We start from the raw sequence: 22,782 nt of genomic DNA, 5'->3' as shown, positions 1-22,782 counted from the left end.
GAAATAGATAGAATAGACTAGTTTTACGTTTCTATATACCTACTTTTGCATATTCCTGTGTATTTTGTAAAGGCGATACCAAAGCGACACCCTATCAGGCTGTTGATCTCATTTGAAACAACGGATCGATCAATCTGATGAGAATCTCGTATGAGTACGAAGCTAGTTTTTATGGAGATGCAAAACGCTGCAGGGATAACCCTTAGGGTAAGGCTTGTGCAGAAATGCCGCTGTGAAATCGTCTTGGCACGTTCATTCTTCAAGGTTGTCATTCTCCGAATGAAGATAGTCTCAAAAAGTGTAGGGGAATGGAACTGAACCTCGAAGCGATAGACAACTCTGTAATTTTCTGCGTATTTCTGATAAATGTTGTTCTCAGATCATTAAAAGGACTAAGTGACACATTTTCTATGGTGTCTATAGAAGAGTGGAAAGTTCCTAACCTTCCATCAATTCAGAAAATTGCTTGCGATATTGGATTTCAAGCCTGGTGAAGAGTTCTACTCAAATATAATTCAGCAACTACGGGGTATACCTGCGAACATATGCGTGATACATTCAGAATTTTTTTTCGATCTGTCAATGAAAGGAACGTCTACTACAGGACAAAATTTGAAATGTTCATTTCAATTTTCAGGGCATGTTACGATACTTCCTATTATTCAAAATGGAGAGTTTGTATTAGCGATTTTTTAGTAGTTTTTATATTACACTGTACTAGCTCTAAACAATCAACAATTTCCTGCACCGTACATATGTCAGGTAGCACACTTTTTTATCTAAGATATGCGGTGGATACTCTTAAAAATTAATTCTAATATAGAATAACCACTTCTGTACATTTTTTGGTGCCATATCCACAAATCCTGGTCTTCTCGCTGTTCCATTATCCTATCTTTGTTGCCTAACATGTATTGAAGTGAACGAGCAGTTTTGAAAACTAATGTTATAAATAGATGTTAGAAAATTGCTTTCAATGAAAGTCTGTGAATGATCCTTTCAGTACCTATTTCTTTCACTGAAATGCAAACCTGATTTTTTACTTAAATGATCTTTTCAAATATTGTTTTTGTTTTCAGCCTATCTTCTTGCCAATCAACAAGATATTTGATCATAATTTTACAAAAATTTTTCTTCAAAAATACCAATTGTATAATATCCAAATCAGTGCTATTTTTATAACTTAACTGCTTGCTGCCACCAAACGAGTTGAAATAGTATCAACTGAATTTAAGAAATCTAACCAAGTCGTGATTTATGAATTTTACAAATGAATATTACTGGGATTACATTCCAGTATTAATTACTAGACCAAGTAAATTTTACAAATAGACAACTTATTTTTAGGATATTTTTAGTTTTGATGATCGGTAGTAAAACATCAGTTAAGAATAATAATCTCATTTTATTCAATAAATATGTATATATAAGGTCAACCCTATGAGTTCATCAAGAAAGTAGATTGAAAATAAATAGTATTTGGAAATAATAATGAATGAAGTAGATAAAAATGAATAATATTTCAACAACTTTCATAGAATAGACCCTCTAACACTTCACAACATACAAATAGATAAAAAATCTCATGTTAATAACAAATACTATGAATACTATTATTATCACCACTGTGTCAAGTGCACTTTCATCACGAATTATATATAAATAACAATATCGAAAATTAAACAAATCGCATATCTGCAAAAAAGTTAGTTGATTTACGCGCTCATAAAAAACTGACATGTTCGAATTGTTTCAGATGAAAATCTGGTTGTTATTTAGATTGTCTCTGATATTTTGTTATAGGCAAACAATCATTTCATTTGCTATTGTTTCAAAGACTAAACATCTTCACAATTTTTCATTAGTGATTCATATTGAGCAAGTCACTTTATTTCAATAATTTTGTATTTTTCGAAAAATTTGCTATTTGTGGGTCAATTTTGAATTTGTAAAGTTTGTCAATTATTTTTCAATTTGTTACATGAATGGATGCTACATGAATGCTCCATGGTGCTAATCGTGCTGAAAGCAGTTCTCTAATAAAAAATATACAAAATAGCTGCAAATGCCACTCACGTTAAAAAAAACGAGTGAATCAAAAATAGAATATATCACCACCGTGCACTGAGTTCATGTTTTCATATTGTTTCAAGAATAAAAATCAAATAGACCATATATATGAAGAATCGTTCCAAATGGCAACTTTCGATAACAAATTCTTCGGCCAATTCAGTATCTATTTCTTCGCAACCAGTTCACGACAGAATCAAGATGTTTTGTTTTCCAGTTGATCTTCACTTTTATCCTATCAACCGTGCTCTGAAGAACTCCGGCAATTGACTTTAGATCGTTTTGGTGCAGCTTGTAGAAAGTAGTCAGCTGAAATAGATTAGTTTGGTTATTATTTTGGTTTAACATCAATCCAAGCGAAATTAATTCTATGATATACGCAAGAAATATATTTCAGAAGATCATATGTATTTGTGAATTATGTCGGTTTGGCCATCACTGCAAATATTTCATACACAAGGTCTTACTTACATCTTCCAAATCAGCTTCTGTAGACAACTGACCAATGAAATCGTGGAATATGGAACTTAAAACCAAGTATACTTCTTCGTACTCTTTGTAGATCCTATCCCAATTGAGTCTAAGGAACTGGAAGCCCGTCCTTACCCCAACGGAATGGCTGATGGACTGCCAAACGTACGGAACGTACTCTAGACTAATGTTACCACTGAGCGAATATTCCAAATATCTAAAATAAATGGTGAATAAAGAATGAATCAAGAAAAACTGTCTCGGAGAATATTCACCTGTTAATTAACCACGGGTCATAAGAACATCCCAAACTAAGGTACGCTGTTTGCAAGTCTATCGAGGATACGCTCGGAGACAGGGTCCTATTCCACAGAAAGTCCCATTCTAGAGGTCCCCCCGATTTGATGGCGGTGCACTGTGCTATGTATCGGTAGTCTACAGATATTCTGAAACATGAAACGAAAAAGTATGCAGTGATATCAAAGAAGTAAGCAACATCTGTTTTTTTTTCATCAACAAACACCCGAAATTAGACTTGGTGATTGGTTTTTCTTTCAACTAGGAAATAATTATAAGAACACTTCTCATCATTTGTCGTAAACGAGCGCCTCACGACAGGTCTTGCATCTGGTGTCAGTGACCTATGTTATAGGTTATAGGTACCCTTCTTGCGACTACGGTAAACCAAGGTGTTGAAGACACCATCCTGGCAGGCCATGGTGAATATCTCAGTTTCCGACTCGAACCCACTTGATCTGAGGAAGGCAAAGGCCAGTTGTTTTGATAAGTTGAAGTGTTTAATTGTTAGGTGAGGAAGACACCATGCATCGGCTTATCGTTGTGTAGCTACAAGAGTGAAGTGATTATTGCGGCTTTGATGTGGGCTTTTTGCTGAACGGGTTTCACTTCCGTGACAATGTTCAGTGTGGAAATCCAAACGAAGTTCATTAGCCACTATCAAGTTGGATACAATACAGTGAACACCGAATCATTTCTCAATACATTTTTTCCGTTTTGAGAAATTCTTCGAAAATATGAATTAATACTCACTACAAATTACCTAACTAATTCCATCCATTTATTGTAAATAAGAGAAGGAGCGATAAAAAGTGTATCCGATTGATATACTGTTATGAAGATAGATTTTAATGCCGAATGACTTACGGATTGATGGAATCGGGATCGTCTTGCTGCATCCACTCGAAATACTGGTTCCTGGCCCAAGAGATGCATCTGCCGTACCGCAGCTTGCAGGCAGACGTAACGATGTGCAGCCTCAACAACTTCTCGTTTTGGGTGTCGTAAACCCTCTGCTCGGTCGTCAGCTCGTTGAACATCGGTTTGACGAGCTTCAGCAGGAAATTGTCGTACAGTCCGGAGTACTCATAGTTGCTGATGATGTCTCTGAGGTCCTCCATGTTTCGGAGGGCACTGTACCAGGGAATATAATTGGGCTCTGTTATGTAGAGGTATTTCACTAGGTCGAAGGCTATGGTGTAGTTAATGTAGCCCGCGTCGGCCAGGTGGAAGGCATCGTCGATGAGTTGACCCCTGTTAGCTACTGGTATGGAACCCGGGCTTCTTCGTAGCTGGTAAATCAAGAGTTTCCAGTTTTCTGAGTCGTAATTTACCCTGTAGAAACCTGTGGAAAATGTATAGATGAATAGCCAGTCGCGACAAATTTCAGGAGATAGCCGACGCGACGTCAAAATCCGGGGAAATCTTATAATGAATCAAACGGAGAACGAGATGGTAACGCAGTTCAATGTGTACGTTTCCTCATAAGCATTTAGACAACATTTCATGTCTGTACCAGTGTTTGTCATTAAATTATTCAAGAATTTAAACTTTTTGGATAAAGACAGAGACCGGTAAGAAAATGTCAATATTGCGCACGTTCTCAAGTACGTAATACTTCTTCTTCTACAACTAATTCCTACATCTGGAAATACTGTTTGACGAGTTATTTCAATTCCGTTGATGGTGTTTTGAAAAAGCCTAGCATAAAAATTTAATTTTTACAATCACTTATTTTATTCGAAGGAAAAGTTTGTGAATACGACAAGTTACTGACTAATTCGACTCTTATGATTAGATATGTATATATTGCATATATTGAAACATAGATTCGCAAAAAACAATTTTACCGCAAATTGATGAATTTGAACAAATTCTGTTTCCAACTTTGAAAGTAAAGGAAATTAAACAAAATCAAGCAAAAAAAGCAGTTTGTCATCATTCACAACTCACCAGTTTCATCGATATTCAACAGAATCCAAGAGTCATTTCCTACTGTTCTCAAATCCAAACTCGTTTCCCTGATGTTTTCCAGCCACAGCTGCTGCACTTTTCCGTTTCCTTCCTTAGTAAGGTACGTTATGGGTATGTACCACGACTCATCGGACGTGATGTTTGCATCTTCAGTCATTTTTGTTTGATTAATCGTTGCCATTCCAGATGCGTAGTCTCTGGAAATTGTTACAAAGGGATAACCGCTTTGAAGGGTCCAAGAATTCATGAGGGCCTTCACCGTGACGGTATCGGGAATCAGACTTTGATTGAGAGCTTCCGTCGTGTACAGAGACCAGAGGTCATCCTGAGTGGCAGTTTGGTACGCACTGAAAAGATGCATTAGCTAATATGATTTCAAACGGTATGCAAGTCAATATAAAAACGTTTGTTTTTGGAAACGAGTGATCAAAACTCACTATTTTTTGAGATATTGTTGCAATCCTCTTTTGAAGACATCCTGGGTCAAGGTGGAGTTCAGCATTTTGAGGATACTGCTTCCCTTCTGGTATATAATAGCATCAAACATCTGTTCGATTTGTGCGATATTGGAGACCTCTGTCTGAATACTGTGCGTTGACTTTAGACTGTCGTAGTAGAGGGTATTGTAAGTATCTCGAATCTTGACGCTGCTGTAGGCGTGCCATTTGGGTCTGAGCTAAAAGAAAGATTGCACTTGCGAACTTTTCATCCAGAAACTCTCCATGTAACATAAAAGATATTTTACCGTTTAGCGACACAAAATCATAAATAATCGAAAAAACTTCTTTGTTTCAGTACCTATCTACTGAAAATATATAAAGAACAAAATAACAACAAAAGCAGAACTTGATTAAGTAATTTAATATAATCATATTGCAGCTTTGAATCGCACAATCGAATTGTGTAGCTAATCAGACAACAAATAACACTTTATTGTTCAGAAACTTCTTCTGAGAAGAGGATCTTTTTCAACATATAGAGTACTGCATTTGTGAAAAATATTCAATTTTTTCAATAATTGCCCTATCTTTGAATATTTTCTTTTTCTCAAACACATTGTATGAAGAATGTAAACACTGATGGATAAAAATTTTCCAATAACTCGTACATTGATGTAGATCATACACAGGTGATACTTTCACTAAAAACACATGTACAGCGTTTATGATTGAGTATTATATTATTGCATTTTCATTTATCACCTAGAGTTGAGTTTCCCTTGATTCTAATTGTTTCAACTTTGAATATGATTAGTTGTTTCCGTTGGGCTTTCAGATTTGTATCTAACAGAGACATCTGAGGATATTGTACATATTTCTACAGTAAGTTTTCTCTGGTCTCAAATGCAAGTCGCCAAACTCCGAATGTTACGCAAAATAAAAGTGGTATTCAAAACAATGTTTCCATTAATGAATCATTTTATTGCTCATCTTTGTCACTGAGGAATCACTTAATTATTTTTGCGGTAAAGATAATGATAGCATATACTTACACTTGTTATTGCTACTTCGGATATGAAAGTCCCAAATCCTTCATTCAACCACAAGTCTGACCACCAATCCATCGTCACGAGATTCCCGAACCACTGATGGGCCAGCTCATGGGCAATTTTAGCCATTATGAAACTTCGTGTTTTTATACTATTAGACATCGGGTCGAAAAGAATTGACGATTTTCTGAAAAAAGTAATCTTTTATGCCGAAGGATGTTTATGAGCAGACTAGAGTGAGAAGCTGAATCTAATCATCTGATGGTGTCAATTCAGTTAACAGAATGTGTGTTTTTGTTCTAGAATGAGAAGGTACTGATATGCATGGCACATGTTGACTCGAAAAAAGTGCCAGTACCTTGAATATATTATTACTAGCTAAATGTCGTGTTAGTTGAGTTGAATTAACTTTTTATAGTGTTTGGGAAGCACGAAGTCAGGCCATACCAACACGATTAGTGTTGCCAAGTCATTTTCATGTTGAGCAGTAATTTGTGTCAAAAGAAAACAAAAGATCGATACAAAAACAGTACAAAATATATGAATGAGTGTTAAGTGACTTTCGTATTCATAAGTATAGATTACAGTAGAAACGGAAGCAATTACCTGAAGGAGATCAAACCCCAATTTTCCATGGCAGCCTTACCAAAGTTGGGAACTGCTAACATATCTAGTTTAGGCAGCGGATATTTCATTCCAAAAAAGTCCTCCATGAACTCCATCACCTCCAGGGTGATGTCTAGAGCATACTGTGCCATGCTAAGGTCTCCTTCAGGCGCCCAAACTTTGATCACTGTATCGAGATCGGTGGCGTTGGGAGAAATACTCTTCATGTCGCTAATGGTGAAGCCGACAAGGTAAGTCGACATTGGAGGAGTTGCATGGAAGTGGTCCCACACCCAGTCTAATGTTCCGTTACTGAAAAATCCATGTCTCTAAACACATTGATTTCTTGAACTAGCATCAATATACGTACATTGGTTCTGTTTCTTTCAAGGGCATATTGGATAAAACCGTCATGTTCGTTCTTCTTGCCACGCTAATTTCGAAGGGAGCCTTGAAATTTGGTTCATCGAAACATGGAAACACTCTTCTAGCGTACACCGGTTGGAAATGGGTTGTGGCCAACCATCTGGAATATCAGCAAACAAATCAAGATTAATTTTCAGCTCTAATAGCCAGTGTCACATGTTACGAACAGATCAAGTCAAATCAAAAGATAAATGCATCTCATCAACAAAGTCTTATGTAATAAGTAATAATTGTAGTGGCTGAAAAATATATTCGAAATACTGAATTTATTCTGTTATTAGTTTGTACATGTTTAACATTTGAAAACTCGTCAAAGCAAACTCGAAACGTTCTCACACAACTTACTTTTCATTTCCGGACAAATCTTTATAGCTCGTCTTATACAAGCCCACCAGGTTGTCCAGAATATCCCCGGAATATTTGATGTCAATTGTATATGTCCCCCCTGAAAGAAGGGGGTCACTCATAGATATCTTCAGTTTCAGGTGTTTGTTGTCTCTGATAACGCTCTCCACTCCCAAATACACTTGCTCTGTTTGAATGACTATTTTTTCGGTGGAAGGCTCCACGACGGGTGATTCGGTGGTTTCGATTTCAATTTCTTCAATGTTTGAGGCGTTTGTAGGGGTGCTTGCTGTAGTGGTGAGGGTGTTTGCTAGGGAGGCGGAGGCTTCTGTGGAGTTGTCATCTTCGAGTGCCTGTGCCAGGTTGATTGGTTTTTCGGTTTCGACTTCTCTCCGCGATATATTGTGTACTCCAATTTTTGTTTCATTGGACGTCAACGGTTCTGCATTTATTTCTACCTGAGAATAATAGTTTTTTTGAATTATTAGAAACGCGAGGCAAAAAAGAAAAATTCGACGGCAACAGTGGGTACTGTTGGAAATATTTAAAAACAATTTTCTGATAATTAAGAACTTGATCTTCTGAAGATTGTGGAACGTGAAGGTCGATAAAAAACTGATTTACCTCTACAAAAAACGATTTTTGTTCAATATATAAATAAGCTAAAAAAAGTTTCAAGAATTAGTTTACAACATCTCCTCATTGTACAAACTTGGTTAGTGAAACACTTTTAAAAAATATTAATACGGTTCTGATATGTAGAAAAAGTGTTGAAATGCAAAGAAAGAATAAATGTACCTAGGTATTACCAATGGAGAAAAAAGTGTATATAATTTAGGCCTGAAAAAAGGTTGAAAAACAAAGACGGGCAGACTATAAAAAATTGTGTAGTATTTAAAAACAAAACGATTGTTTTAAAATTTAAACTGAAAATTAGAAATTGCCATTGCACACGTTACATAATTTTAGGTGAATGGAACGAATGCATTTAATCTTAATGTAGCCACAACTATGAAGTATTTTATATAATTTTTATGGAATTTACTCACGTATTTTGTTGTATAAATCCGAATATTAGAGTCCGTTATATTCAAATCATCCCAGTGCAGTACAATTCTGTCGGTAGTTTGTGTACAGTTCACCTGGATCTGGACGTGTCCTGTGAAAGTAAAATTATTTTCGTTATTTTCGTCCAACAGAGGGTACACTCGAAGTCTGTAGTAAATCGGATACAGGAATTTAGGGAGTCTCAATTCTTCTTGTGGTTTTTCTTCATTCAATGTATCATTGAGGAGTTGCTCGATGTCATTTGATTCGATTATGATCTGAAAGAGAGTAAATGTTTCAAAAGTATTTACTTTTCCCACTGACAAAAGATAAAGCGCGGAAAACTGTTGTAGAATTGCTAATTCAACTATATAATGAACAATGCCCTGAAGATTGTCTAAATAAAATATAACATAAAAGTAATGCATTAACACATAATGTTTAAACAATGTTATAATGATATTTTGAACAAATTTGAATTTTTATTCTTGATGATTCTGAAAATATATTTCCTATTATGCAAATCAGATGCGAACTCTTAGGAAAACTGTAACTATTCAATTTCATTTCTAGTTTTTTGTGGGTCAATCTTAACATAGTAGATGCTTATCGAGTTGCTTCTTCATTATGTAATGTCCTAAATCAACGTTATTCTAATCGTCCAATGGCTGCACTTATAAGAAAATGATTGATTGAATCATTAGAAATTGTATATAATTGACATTTCAATTAGACGCCTCCATAATGAATACTTGCAAGAATTATGAGATGCATCGAACCGTGTGAAATTCATCTTTCCTGAAAAAGTGCAAATGTTACACTTGGTTTACGGAAAATTCATTTTAAAACAAAGGGAACATAAATTATACAGGGAAACTACAGAAACTGGAATTGAATAAGGAATAAACCTTAAATATTAACAGCTAATACCCGATTGGAAATAAACGACAGGCGTCGAATTTTCTCTCTGTTTAGAAATAGATTGTTGTATCAGAATTAGTTTTGAACTATCTCCTTATACGTTCGAACTCTAATTTCAACTCATTTCACGTTGTTCCTTCATAGATAATATCGGTGCTTATTGTTAACCTCGTACTTTAGTGTTAACAGATTATTATGTGACAAAAAGTACTCAAAACAGTTTCCTGGGGTATTCTAAAGATAATTTATTTTCGCCGTCTTGTATACTTGTTTTATGATTACATAAGTAATGTGATATACATTATCTAAATCTTTATCAAATTTCAAGAAGAAAATTCGGAAAGTATCTACTTCTATTATTTTTTCTTGCGAAGGTCAAAGTTAAATTTATTTGATAATTTCGAACTAACGTTAAATCATTACTATTTGTTAGTAGGTATATATTGAAGATATCTACAACCATGCTTGGAAGTTAAAAGTATGCGATAACGATAATTAGTCACAAAGTGATTAATATAAACAAAACACGTACTGAATAGAAAAATGGTGGTCGTGTCACGTATTGAACAAACACGTTTGTTCAAATGGACAATCAATCCTTCCGTATTCATCAATAAATATTTAACTAATTCGAAATTGATAGTTCAGATTAAGTGATCTCACGTTGAAAACCAATTTCCGGTATGTTCATACAAACTGCAGAGTTCTAAGAAAACTGCTCATTCAAAAAATAAGAAAAGACACATGCATATATTTCAAAACTAGCAGCAATTCTCTCGGTGAGAAACTAAAAATTCAAATTTAATTACCGATAACCTACCTAGGTTTCGAACTAAATATGTTGTAATAAGTTAGATTTCGGTTGAATTTGGATCACAACCTTTAAGTAGTTGACCTTCCTGTACTTGTTGACTGAGATGAATTCGTAATTAAAAAAAAAAGAATGCAATTTTTCCAATTGAAAAGTGCAATAATTTGTCGTGAAGTGAAACCAAAGTACAAAATTTTCGACAATTCGACCTCCTTTTAAGGTGAAGTCGGCACACTTCGGCATATAATCTACGCATAGATCGAGAAATAATAAACAAAATAGTGGATTTTGCATCTCATTTGCATTGTAATGTTGTAAAAAACCTTAGAAACTTGAGTATCCACAATATAATGAGGTTTCACGTGATGACTTTGATATGCTGTATATTTCAATGACTAATATCGTTATTATTATATAATGAATTCAAAGACCGTGACATCATATTGAAATTCTATAGTAATCTGTTGATGTTCACTCTGTTCGAGTTTCGATGATGATGAATCTCCATTTTTTTAATAAACAAGTTTTAATAATCACCTTAGTTATATTGTAAATAAATAAAGATCATTGTATTTTTCTATGAATACAAAGAGTTGTACATGAAAATGATTTATTGATTTGCGAGTAATTAAATCTTCAAGATCATTTAAAATTGACTTCTCATCGAGACAGGTCGTATCAGAGCAATCTGTTCCACTGGAAAAATAACCTCAACATCATTCTCTAGGTCATTCTCTTGAATTGGATAACTCATTCGAGAGATAAATTTTGAACTGGGAAATCATTTTTGAGTGAAATTTCCTTCTTCAATCGAAATATCGTGTCTGAGATAGTTTTCAAAATTTAATCACCCTACTAAAGGGCTTATTCGTTGAAAATTAGAAAAAAATTTCACCCTCAATAAATTTTTCTAAACTGAAATTATTCTCATTCTAGACAATATGGAGTGGCACTTACTGTCTGACTTTCGGTTTTTGGTCCATAGTAGTACATGAGGAGAACCACCGTGATCAGCGATGCTAAGGCAAAAACTACAAAAGCAATAGCCTTCTTGGTAGTAACAAAACACCCTCCGTTTCTGTTGTATTGCAAGATTGTTTCATCGGAGAGGAACTCCAATCTGTTGGAATGGTAGCCACCTCGACCCATTTTTTATTTCTGAAAAATATGAAGTACGATTCATTATGTCAAAAATCTTCGATCTTGTATTTTTCAAGAATGTGAATAATAAAACAATATTACTCAGTAAAACTATAACCTCTGACAAAGTAAATCTATCGACACCACAACTAACTACTTACATGTAAAAATATATTCTCAACGCAATTTGTGACAACCGTATTGGTTTCATTGGAAATGAAACCAATACGGTTAATGGAAAAATGATTTTCAAGTAATTTATTCAACCAAATTACCAATTAATAGTAGTAAAATTGGAAAATATTGGTTGGTTTAATATTATCATATTCGAAAGATTCAATTCGATTATAGCTGACTTTTTCAGGACTCTTGAATGTAGTTACTTACGTATTTTTTTAATAACTGCAGACGTTACTTTATTTCACTTGAACCATTTGGGATAACACTTTGAAATTCTAGGTAAAGAAATATTAGCAAACAAGAAGTTGCCTTATTGAATAGATTGAAATACACGAGGTGATTAATTTGAAAACAACGTGCACTTTTACACATGTTTATCGTTTGTCCGAGCATGTCAGTCATTCGGAAATATCGCGAAGTTTATGGAACAAGATATCTGGGTATTTCTTCTTGTGTGAATAACTCTGTTATTGGAATTTTCGTGGCAAGAATACTCCCGCTACGTACGTGGAATTCCTGTTGTCACAGGTGACAGTGAACAACCTTCAACAAATGACTAATGAAATATAAATAAAATACATGCATTAGTTTTGTCAATTGAATCAGTTGTTGTTATCTTTTCAATGTTTCTAATGGGTTTTTTCTACACCGGAGATTCCAGTTGTAGCTTTCAGAAAAATATCATTAAAAAATATGTATAGCTATTTGCTTTTTGACATGGCATTCTTGGTGCGTACCTATTCAAGAAAAACTTTATTGTGGGATTTTCACTAAGCAATGAAAAAATTTCTAGAATGGTTCAAATAGTTTTTGAGTTACCACTACAAACAAATAAATAAACAAGTAGTTTGTCTTTATAATATTAGCACAGATTGATTCGGTTTCATAATTAACCCAATTCGAAAAATATTTTTTTGATATTTTTTTTCATTGAGGATATTTTATTATGAGAGAGTTTATCATTGTGAAGTAGCTAATGACCTCTTATTATCATGTACGTATGAAAATAATTTCGTGAATATATTTATTTCAATTACCATTTGACATCACTCGTTTTTCTAGAACTGCCGAAAATAGCGATGGAGCAGTCCCATAGTCGAACAAACTTTCTATTTGCCATACCGATTAGAATGTTCAATTCTACATTTTTATGAATGGATGGTTCAGGATGGAATCTAGTTTGGCTTACGATCAAAAGTGTAAATAAATGTCAAGGACATCGTTTGATTAAGTGAGAAAAATATTAATATGGCAATAAATTCTATGAGGCAATTGCAGCAGCTTCTTTCATTTCTGGCGGAGTTACAGACATCGAATTTTCATTTTCTGAATCCATTTTCTTTTTTAATACACTGTCACGTTACTTGGTGAAAATCGATAACACTATTCATGGCAATAATTACAAATATTTCTTTGAGTAATTAATGTATCCTTTAGATGACAGCTGCGGCCTACTATACTACTAAAAATTGCAATCATATCAATGGTTGATGAATTGGAAGAGCAGTGAATAATGATTTCAATTTTAAAATAAAACTAATAGAAAATGTAATGGACAAACAATTAATCTCAGAGATTTCAATTTTACTTACCCATTATAAAAATCTCAATGAGCTCGGCGGAAATATGATCAGTTTGTTTGAATTTTCGAATTTTGAATGTTATTGTAGACCTGAGGTCGTTGCGATCATCTGGTTAGTTTGTAAATCATATTTTAAAAAAAACTTCAAAAAAGTCTGACATTTTATATCGGGAGACCTTGGCGGTCATTTATTGAATTCCTTCATCAGATATTAAATGAATATTACTGGAGTTTTATGCCAACACCAAACGGTTATTTTTAATACTTCAATAACCAAGTGATAATCTTCAAGAGGAAGATGAAGTTTAATCGTGCCGACGTGTTAAAACTAATGGTTTGGTGTCGGGATAAAACTTCAGTAATATTCATTACTACTCCAAAAGTTCCAAAAAGTGATCAGATATTGCCTGACATCTCTATCACGAAAGGAAGGAGCGCCATCGTGTTGGAATCATCAATGGAAATCAGTTCAAATATTCAATGAACAATTATTCATTTCCAAGCATACTATATTTTGAGTTTGATTTTGTCGGCAGTAACGTGGGATTTCCCAATTTCGACAATTTTGTTTTCTGACAATGTTGAGTCATCAGAAAACATTACATCGTTTAATCGGTAGAATACGATATTTTATTGATTGATTTTTAGTTGATTAATAGTAATTTCCATGCTCTAGTTAAGGCTATTCGACACAGTTCTAACTGGTACTGGATCATGATAACATAGCTGTTGAGTTTTATTATCAACCTGTTTACTTGATAAGTTCGATAGAAAATACAAACAAGTGTGTATAATGAAGAATCCTTCACAAAATCAATTGAATCCGATCTATCATCGACATAAGCCTTCCATGTCAAACAAATCGCGTTTTGGTAGATTCGGACATTGAGGTTTGGAAAAGGTAATGGGGAAAAGAGCCGACCCTTGTTGGTGACAGTTTACAAATATTGGTAAGGTGAGGGTGCTCTTTTGAGATTTTTACAAATTTTCCCGAAACATTGTATCCACTGTAATATGGACTCAATGATTTTCCTTCTTCATCACATTTGATTTCACATAGGTTTGAGGAGTTGCAACATATATGACACCTGGAGTGAAAAATTCGATAAAAAAAGGTAAACCGCAGTATGTCAAAACTCAAAAACGAATTAGAAGATCAGTAGCTTGAACTTGGTGATGATGATAAAGATAAATACTCATCTACTAATAAACGACACAGGTCCAAAAGTCAAAAACAATCACTCAGAATACCATATCGCTACTTGAAACCTATGTCGGGTGTTTTTATTTCGAAATAATATCTCATCAACTACTCAACTCGAGAATCAAAGAGGATCTACTGAAGATAGCTTACCCTTAAGCAGATCCCGTTGTCACTGAAACGACATATTCCTCACCAATAAATGTATAATAAAATTTCGCGCACAAAATACCCAATTGAATGTTCGTTCGCGACTAGGTACTACCGCGAAATCGAGGTACCTGAATAATGGAAACTATCGAGCCGTGGTAAACACTTAACAATCCGGTGTTTTTCTATCACAACTAAAAACAACTTTTTTTCGGAGATCAGTTCTACTGCGCTGCAGTGATTAATCTTCCAATGTTAGTCGCCACCTGATCGAGAAATGGTATGCAATAACGAATAAAAATCCATCGATAGGAGTACATTCGGCATATTAATGTTACATAATATGTTGCATTGAAAAATAATGATCGTGTGTTTGATGGGAGATGGGGTACCCTTGAAATCTCTAGTTGTTAGATTTGGTTCTCTCACATTCTCGACATTATTTCAGAATTTTAAATTGCTGCTGCCGACCACTATTGTTAATTACTATTGTGGCCATACTGAATGAATATTCAGACAACCGTAACGAATTGTCACCATGCTTTATACAGTGTGACCAGTACAGTATACATAATAAGGATTTTTTTTGATCAATAACTTTATTCAAAAATTGTCTCTGCCATCAATTGAGAAGTATCCTAAGATAAATTGGTATAAAGAAAACATTTTTAAGGCAAGCTTTCATGGTTCATGTTTTCATGTAACTTAATCGATTGATGGGTTTGATTCAATTTGAAGTTTATTTGGTTCTTTTGTCGCTCCGTACAATATTTGTTCGAGTATCACCAAATCCGTAACCTTTGCCTTCGAAATTGGTGTGGCAGCCATCTTGTTTTCAGCAATTTTGATTTGTTACCCTTGAACCCAGTCATTTGATATTTACATCACGAAAGTGCATATACAAATAATACACCATCTTTGGGGGTTTCCCATATTTGATTCCCTTTCATTTGATATCCATCTCATCAAGGTTCATAAAAAAACTTTGAAAACACTTTTTCGCCAGCAGAAATACTTGGTTAGTGTTTTCAATAGATTCAACTATCATCTGTCCAATAAAAACCAATTTTTAGAAAAGATAATTTTTAATCAAAAACTCTAAATGGTATAATATGGAAAAATGTATTTTAAAAGTCTTGATTTTTTTTAATTATAATTTTTTTATCATTACCAATTTTGCAATTAACATGGTCCCATCTTGACAAAAAAGGCATATTAATTTTATTTTTTGTGGAATATTTTTAGTGGTAGAGAACACAAATAACATTTTTTAGTATAGCGAGTTGCCTATACGATTACAGTAAAATAATAATCATGATGTGAAAGTTATTATCCAAAGCAAATAATATCACTGTTTGAATTGAAAGAGATATTTTTTTTAGAGAAAAAGGTTTTGGCTTTCTACGTCTCCATTAATTTCAAAATAAACTATTGGCATGATCTACATGTTTATCTTTGTGAAGAGTTTATTTTTTAAATAACGGGTTTCTTCCTTTCTCAAGTAGATTTTCACATTTTTTGTATGAACATAGAGAAGTAGAAAGCCAAAACATCAATTTCCTAAAACAAAAACAATACAACTCCTGAAAATATAACTCCTTCAATTCAGAAACAATACATTTATATTTTTTGCATGCAGTTTTGACTGAGGATGAATTCATTGATGTAATGATGATGAGAGTATGAAAAATGATAATTAAAACTTCCTAAGTTTTTATACCGCTTGTATTTGTAACTACCGTTACTACAGTTTCGTCCTGCAAGGACATTTTCAAACAAATACATTAAAATATCCTTGTAGGATGAAACTGCAGTAACGTTAGTTACAAATACAAGTGGTATAAAAACATAGAAGTTTTGATTCTCATATTTCATGTTGAACTCCTACCACGTAGTAACGCCTGCATCCAACAATTTAATGATAAAAGTAATGTAAGTAATGTTTGGAAATGCAAGTGCTTCTCAAATAATGTGATTATCATTTCATAACACTCAGAAATGAAAATAAAACACAAACTGTTGAAGAAACTGAAATATTTCATGAATTCAAAAGAACATCCTCGATACTTTTCTTGTGTTGGAAGCGTATGGAACTTTTCACAACTGCAACATACTCCTCACAGGTCGGTTCCTTCAAGATAAGGTTATGACATCAGTTGCTTGCGTGTAACTGCTCTTGAATTGTGATCTCCTTCCATCCTTCGCACATAGTTTCCTTCATTATGTATACGACCATTACTACATACTATCTGGAGTTGTATTTTTCTAAAGCGCCATGAGCTATGAGCAACTGGCTGTTACCGTAAGCCCAAATACTGAATGAATGTCATTTTTTGTTTACAAAATAGTTTCTTACTCGTTGGATATTTTTGCCTTGCACAATGTGAACGATTTGAAATTATGATTCATTTCCAGTTGACTTTCATAAAGGTGAATAGTTTGAGTTCTCCACTACAACTTTTATTATTAATTCTGATTGTACACGATAAAAACTCTTAATCACCTTTACAGGGAAGATTTATAATTTAATCCATTCCTGTAATAGTAATACGGAAAGTTTATCTGAAGCCGAGGGTTTCTGTCAAAATAAAAGTGAATCGATAAAAACACCATCTTTATCTAAAGCTCAAGCTGCACTTCAAGATAACCAAATAAAACTCTCAGAGCAAAGATATGTATAACGGTGGTACCTTATTTCTTCCATTCTAATTTGCAGTTTCGAATTTCTTGTCGGTTAAGAATCAAAATCGACAAAAAACGTTCACCTTTTATATAGCAACTTTTCAGATGAAAAATATCATCTTCAGGATGATGTGAATGATGATAAATTAAAAAATATATAATAGTGTAATGCTGTTTCAAAACAAAGTAATTTCACTATATCCGTCATCAATTGTCACTCGTCATGTAAATATAACTCAGATTTAAGAATAATGACACCGGTAGAGTCTAATTTAATAGTTAATACTAATCATCTTGTTGTCTTTTAACTGAATAATGGGCTTCAACAGAAGCATGATTCGCGGGAGTGGACAAACTAGCCCAGTAAAAATTATCTATATCATTTTGTAAAACTGCAATTGAAAATTCATTATTGATATTGTTTACTTGGTGAATTCAATTCGTTTTAGTTTTATGGGGATAATATAAACCCTACTAAATTTTTTCTACTTGATTTCTGAAAGGATGTCAGGACGATATAAAGGCTAGTTTCTCTGCCAGATATGATAGAGTTGAATTTTTCATGACGAAATTGTACATTAAATGAATTAACAAGCAAGTTTATTGAAGAAAAGAATAATGGAGGAAAAATGAGAAGTTGATATAGATCCGGAAATGCAGGGTGTTGAACTTTTCAAAAAAACTCCTTTTCATTGCAAATATCCCTTTACCCGATTATAGCCTCAATAAGATACAAGTGGCGGCTCGAGACACAGTTTAGTCAACATCATTGACCATGATTTATACATTAACCAAAATGTTGTTTTTTATATTTTTTTTTTGTTACAAAAATTAAATATTTTTATTTTTCAACTAATGCAATATATTTGAAATATGTCACAATTTCAACTTAATATACTATAGTTCCAAAATAGTAGGCACCAGATTCTGAAAGACAACTGAGGTTTTTGCCTTAATATGTTTCTCACAGTGGCCTACGAAAATTATACTAAAATCACACAATTATACAAAATAACAACCTTGTCAACAATGTTTTCGTTTCAATGCAACAATATTTCTGAAAATTTAGTGCCAACTTTTATGGAATTGTACTATAACACAATAATACATATAACTAATACGGAACACGTCGATCATCCTAGCTATGAATGGTAAATTGGAGCAATTTACAGAATTCTTATAAATTAAATCTAATTTCGGTTCCTCGAATGAACATTAACAAAGGACAATTTGACTACAGATTCAGTCGCAGTGTGAGTTTGTCTAAATGTACAAGAAAATTGCAGGGTGGTTTTGTGAACTGTGATATGATACAAGGTTGAGTGAAGTTTTTGCAAAAACTGCATACTTATAATAGCAAAGTGGTGAGTATGGAATTAATAATTGAATTTCGAATGTCACTAATGAAATGAATATTGTTGAAAAGAAAATTCAAGTTTTAATTTTTTTAACAAACTCAAAGGGTACGACCAACTATTGATGAGATCTCAAACTACTAATTTTACTACTGAAGGAAATAGTGTTGGAACTTTTGTCGGTGAAAAATTTAATCCAGAATTTTCTTGTTTCATTATTGAACACAACATAAAACAAGAATAAAATGAAACCATCAACGTTAGACATGAGAGAAAATATGTAAACTAGCGTTGTCCCCAGCCAATATATTGTAATAAATTTGGATAAAACTAGAAAAATCCAAGGTAAGCCTAGAACGAAGAACAATAAAGTTGCCAGTTGCATCTGCAGTTTCTGAATGTTGTCTTTGTTTCCATGAGATTCGACAGTTTTCGTGGTAACCTGCATCATCACCGCGAAGAAGACGAAAGTGTTTATCAAAATGATGGCACTAACTGGCATGAGGAGACCTAAATATAACGACAAACCGGAGGGGTAGCAGAAGCTATCTACCACCATTTCGTAGCTTTGGGTATTGGATATTGCTGTTAAGGAAACCGGTATAAGAGCAAAGCCCCAACCGAAAGCCAGGGAGATCGTTACTATTTTTTCAGGCAATACTGTGAAGACATTCACGAATCTTACGTACTGCAAAAAGGAGTAAACTAACATCCAAGCAAACTTCGAAATGATGAAGTAGTGAATGAACTTGCCCAAGAAACGGCAGTCGCCAACTATAGTTGTGTATCTAGCCAGTTCCGTTAACAACACTTCCAGAATTATGGCTAGACATAAATTCAACAGGATGATAGTTCCTTGTTTCTTTCTCCATTTTTTGAAAGCAATGGCTGTGACGAAGATTCCGCAAATTCCGCTTACTGACAGAAAATCGCCAATATATATCAAAACATTCAGAACAGTGTCAATTTTTTTGGTCGTTTTGTTGAGTTCTAGAATCAACAGAGCGAAATGGGTGAGATGAGAAAAGTGACATGTGTGAAAACGAATGTCGTTATCAACATTTTCAATATATGTTCCCCCAAGAGTGGACCAGTTGCCTCTTTTCCGCATGGTTTTCTTGCCGTAATCCCAAAATCCACACTCCGGGGATGAATTAGCATTAGATTTGAACATAATCGGTAACATACTGGGGAGGTAACATCCGTACTCAGGGATCATCACGCTCACTACTGGTCCCAAGGGTTTTTTAGAGTAGTTGCTGACGAAGAACCGATCGTTGAAGAAAATAGTGGTTATTATAGATATGTTGCCATCCTGAAAATATCCCAAGATATCTTCCGGTACGTAGACAGCCATCCAGAATCCTTCTTTGTACTTTACGTCATCGAAAGTGTCGTTTCTTTTCATATTCTCGACTCTCGTTCCATTAATTCCGGTGTAAACCACAACTCCTGATATGTTACTATCCATCGGGTTGCACATATGAACAATCAGATTCTCCTTATGGATCACTAACTCTCCTGAACCCAACGCAGTTTCATTTAAAATACCATCCACCAAATCTAGAATGTCGTCGGTGACATTAAGAGTCATCTGCGCTTGAGCCAATTTTTCCACTTTGATGGTTAGTAATTCATCCGTGATGTTTGCCGTGGCTCCTAGACTATCGAAAATTTCATTACCGAGGAAATTGCCTTTCCGTTGAGAGGAATAAATATTTTCCAATAGTTTCTTGATGTAATAAATGGAGATGACTGGCAGGTCTGGCTCCTTCCTGATGATGCTGCTCACGTTTGTTACGGTGTCGTTGGAGAGGGTTTGGCCTAGCAACGATTTCAGGTACAGGGTGTCTTCGGTCGGTTTTTTATCTTTCAAGCACTCACCCACTACTTGATCCCATTGGGCGCCGTACAAGAAATCACCTTTGCACAAGCGATAAATCGGCATTCCGTTTTCTTGAAGACATATTTCTTCGGGAATGGCAGTCTGGCCGATGGCAGTCAACGGCCAAGTTAAATTTCCGTCCTTTGAATACGTTGTTTCAGACAGGCAGAACTCGCTACTCCTGAAGTACTTAACTCGTATCGTCTTCCGCGATATGTTTTTCAAATTCCTTTCGAAAGCATGAAACTCTTCTTCTACATTATCTCCTTCGGAAGTTATATGCAGCAAAAAGTTGATATCCATGAAGTTGTAGTAGAAAACTTTCATAACTCTTATGTAGCTCGGTTTGAAAATTTCGGTAATGTCGTCGGGAATGAATTTTTCATACCGAATCGGCGACTCTACTTGGCACTTGGAAATCGAACAAATCTCCTTTATGACAACCCTGAGAGCGTATTCGAACCCTGCCGCTTCTTTGTAAGCAACAGCAATGTTGGATTTCAGGACATTTCCGTTCACGAATACCTTGCACCAGTATTGACCCTTGTACTTTTCCAAAGATACTTCGTACACATTAAAGTCCCCGACACCATTGCGCTGCTCGTGTACTTTGTCAACTTCCACCCGTTTCTTCAGTTCTAGGAACGAGGCATCGGTGAAACAGTAAATTGTGTCCTCATCACCGTGTCCGATAATTTTCTGTGGCGAGTAGATTATCAGATAGAGCCTTCTCTGAGCCGCATCGAAACTGAGATCCATGTTGACTTTTCCGTCGTCGATGATCTGCATGGTGTAAGACATTGAGCAGAGAGAACAGTCCAATTCTTTTTTCGTATAAAACCACCTGTTCTTGCCCAGAGCCTGCTTGGAACCTCCCAAGGCTAAAGGAGCAGCTTTGCCGCCTCCCACGGAACAAATGTCGTTCCCGGCTAAGTCGGACAGAATATTTTTGTCCACGATCGAGTTCACTTCCGCTAGTTTGGAACAATTTCTTTTCTTGCAGTAACATTTCTCGGAGTTAATGCTGGCTTTGACGCATCCCTCAGGGCAAAGATCGTTCCCTTCGCGCTTATCGAACTCGCAAATGTGCTTGTGTATAGCGTTGCAGTACTCCGGCTCCAGTTTCACTTCCTGCGGATTCAAGATCACGCAGTCCTTATCGAAAAAATCTTTTTGAAAATCAGGAGAAAGTGAAGGAGCGAAAAGGGGCCTCCCAAAGTCGCTGCCCCACGTTACGGACTCGTAGGGCCCATACTCGACGAACCTTCTCAGTGGCAGCCAGACGGATTCGTTGGCGAGGGGCTGGGAGTAGGAGTCGTTCGCTATTTTGCCAATGTTGCATTTGTCTTCCCACTGTTTGGCCTCGGACACGAAGATGCAACTCTCTGATGTTTCTTCGAAATTCGCGGGACATCTTCGATTTGCTTCGACGGTTCTCACGCACTCTGCCGGAGTTTTGGGTGTCCAAGTTCTGTTACTGCAGATCCTCACCATGAGGTTTCCTGATTCGTCTTGGCACGGCGGGATGGACAGAATGATTGCGTTGTTGTAGCTTCTCGACTTCCATAATACTTTTTTTGAACTGTTGCGAACTCTGGATTCTTCTTCAGGACATTTCTGAAAGAAATGTTTGCAAATCAGTCATCTTTGTATCAACATTTTTATGTTTGTAGAATAAAGTTTCATAAAGTGATGATTATCGAATAGTTCAGCTCTTTAATTTTTCAGGAGCATCGATATTTAATGTTACTATACCAGAAGTAGAAAGATTTGCCTTTCGTAAAAAAATCTGTAAACATATCAGAATGTTATTCTATTCTAGACAAAAATCATTTTGGTGTCTGCCAAAGTTCCATATTGGGACTTTTGATATTCTTATGCAATATAAATAATATGCTGAATCATATTACTCCTGATAATCTCACAGTACATGCAGACAATAAGACAATAATCATGAATATAGATTCTTATGAAAAACTGGTAAACACATTCCATCCTTTGACACGTGAATTCACGTCTTGGTTCCATATAAATTCATTAATTGATAGAGGCAACATCTTGATCATCAAGCACACAGAGCACAAACTTTTTAAAAGTTGATTTCGATAGTGAAATAAACTAGTATTCTATCCACTTAAATCCACAAAATT

The 22,782-nt window shown here is 34.9% G+C and overlaps 3 protein-coding genes and 1 long non-coding RNA gene across 5 annotated transcripts in view; 2 read left to right on the top strand and 2 right to left on the bottom strand.

The window, feature by feature from the left end:
• The first annotated feature begins 78 nt into the window (after positions 1-78).
• LOC141483144 (uncharacterized) lies at positions 79-1,904 on the top strand. Its single transcript, XR_012465932.1, has 2 exons — positions 79-207; positions 265-1,904. It is a non-coding gene; the product is annotated as an uncharacterized lncRNA (long non-coding RNA).
• A 191-nt stretch (positions 1,905-2,095) lies between these two features.
• Positions 2,096-14,872, bottom strand: LOC111503530 (aminopeptidase N). 2 transcript variants are annotated; one of them, XM_074177589.1, is made up of 13 exons: positions 14,714-14,872; positions 11,415-11,615; positions 8,728-9,003; positions 7,679-8,136; positions 7,278-7,433; positions 6,908-7,219; positions 6,305-6,488; positions 5,250-5,488; positions 4,792-5,159; positions 3,706-4,183; positions 2,817-2,987; positions 2,542-2,758; positions 2,096-2,379 (listed from the first exon to the last, which is right to left on the bottom strand). In XM_074177589.1, the coding sequence occupies exons 2-13, from the start codon at positions 11,604-11,606 to the stop codon at positions 2,230-2,232; spliced, it is 3,201 nt and encodes a 1,066-aa protein (XP_074033690.1). In that variant the 5' UTR covers positions 11,607-11,615; positions 14,714-14,872; the 3' UTR covers positions 2,096-2,229. The 2 variants fall into 2 exon arrangements, with proteins under 2 accessions (XP_074033690.1, XP_074033691.1); XM_074177590.1 differs by lacking the exon at positions 14,714-14,872 and adding an exon at positions 11,985-12,120.
• Positions 14,714-22,782, bottom strand: part of LOC111503532 (adhesion G-protein coupled receptor G4) — a 9,713-nt gene continuing 1,644 nt past the window's right edge. The window contains exon 2 of the mRNA XM_023157868.2: positions 14,714-22,249. Coding sequence (XP_023013636.2) covers positions 18,866-22,249 — 3,384 coding nt within the window. The 3' untranslated portion in view covers positions 14,714-18,865. The remainder of the gene's footprint in view (positions 22,250-22,782) is intronic.
• Positions 17,693-22,782, top strand: part of LOC111503533 (aminopeptidase N) — a 21,679-nt gene continuing 16,589 nt past the window's right edge. The window contains exon 1 of the mRNA XM_023157870.2: positions 17,693-18,756. The gene's annotated coding sequence lies outside the window, so the exon portion shown is untranslated. The remainder of the gene's footprint in view (positions 18,757-22,782) is intronic.

The sequence above is a fragment of the Leptinotarsa decemlineata genome, unplaced genomic scaffold, assembly GCF_025532065.1.
Source record: "Leptinotarsa decemlineata unplaced genomic scaffold, Ldec_3_MD MMD2_tig00002974_RagTag_RagTag, whole genome shotgun sequence".
NCBI lineage: Eukaryota > Metazoa > Arthropoda > Insecta > Coleoptera > Chrysomelidae > Leptinotarsa > Leptinotarsa decemlineata.
This window is presented reverse-complemented; position numbering and strand designations above follow the sequence as displayed.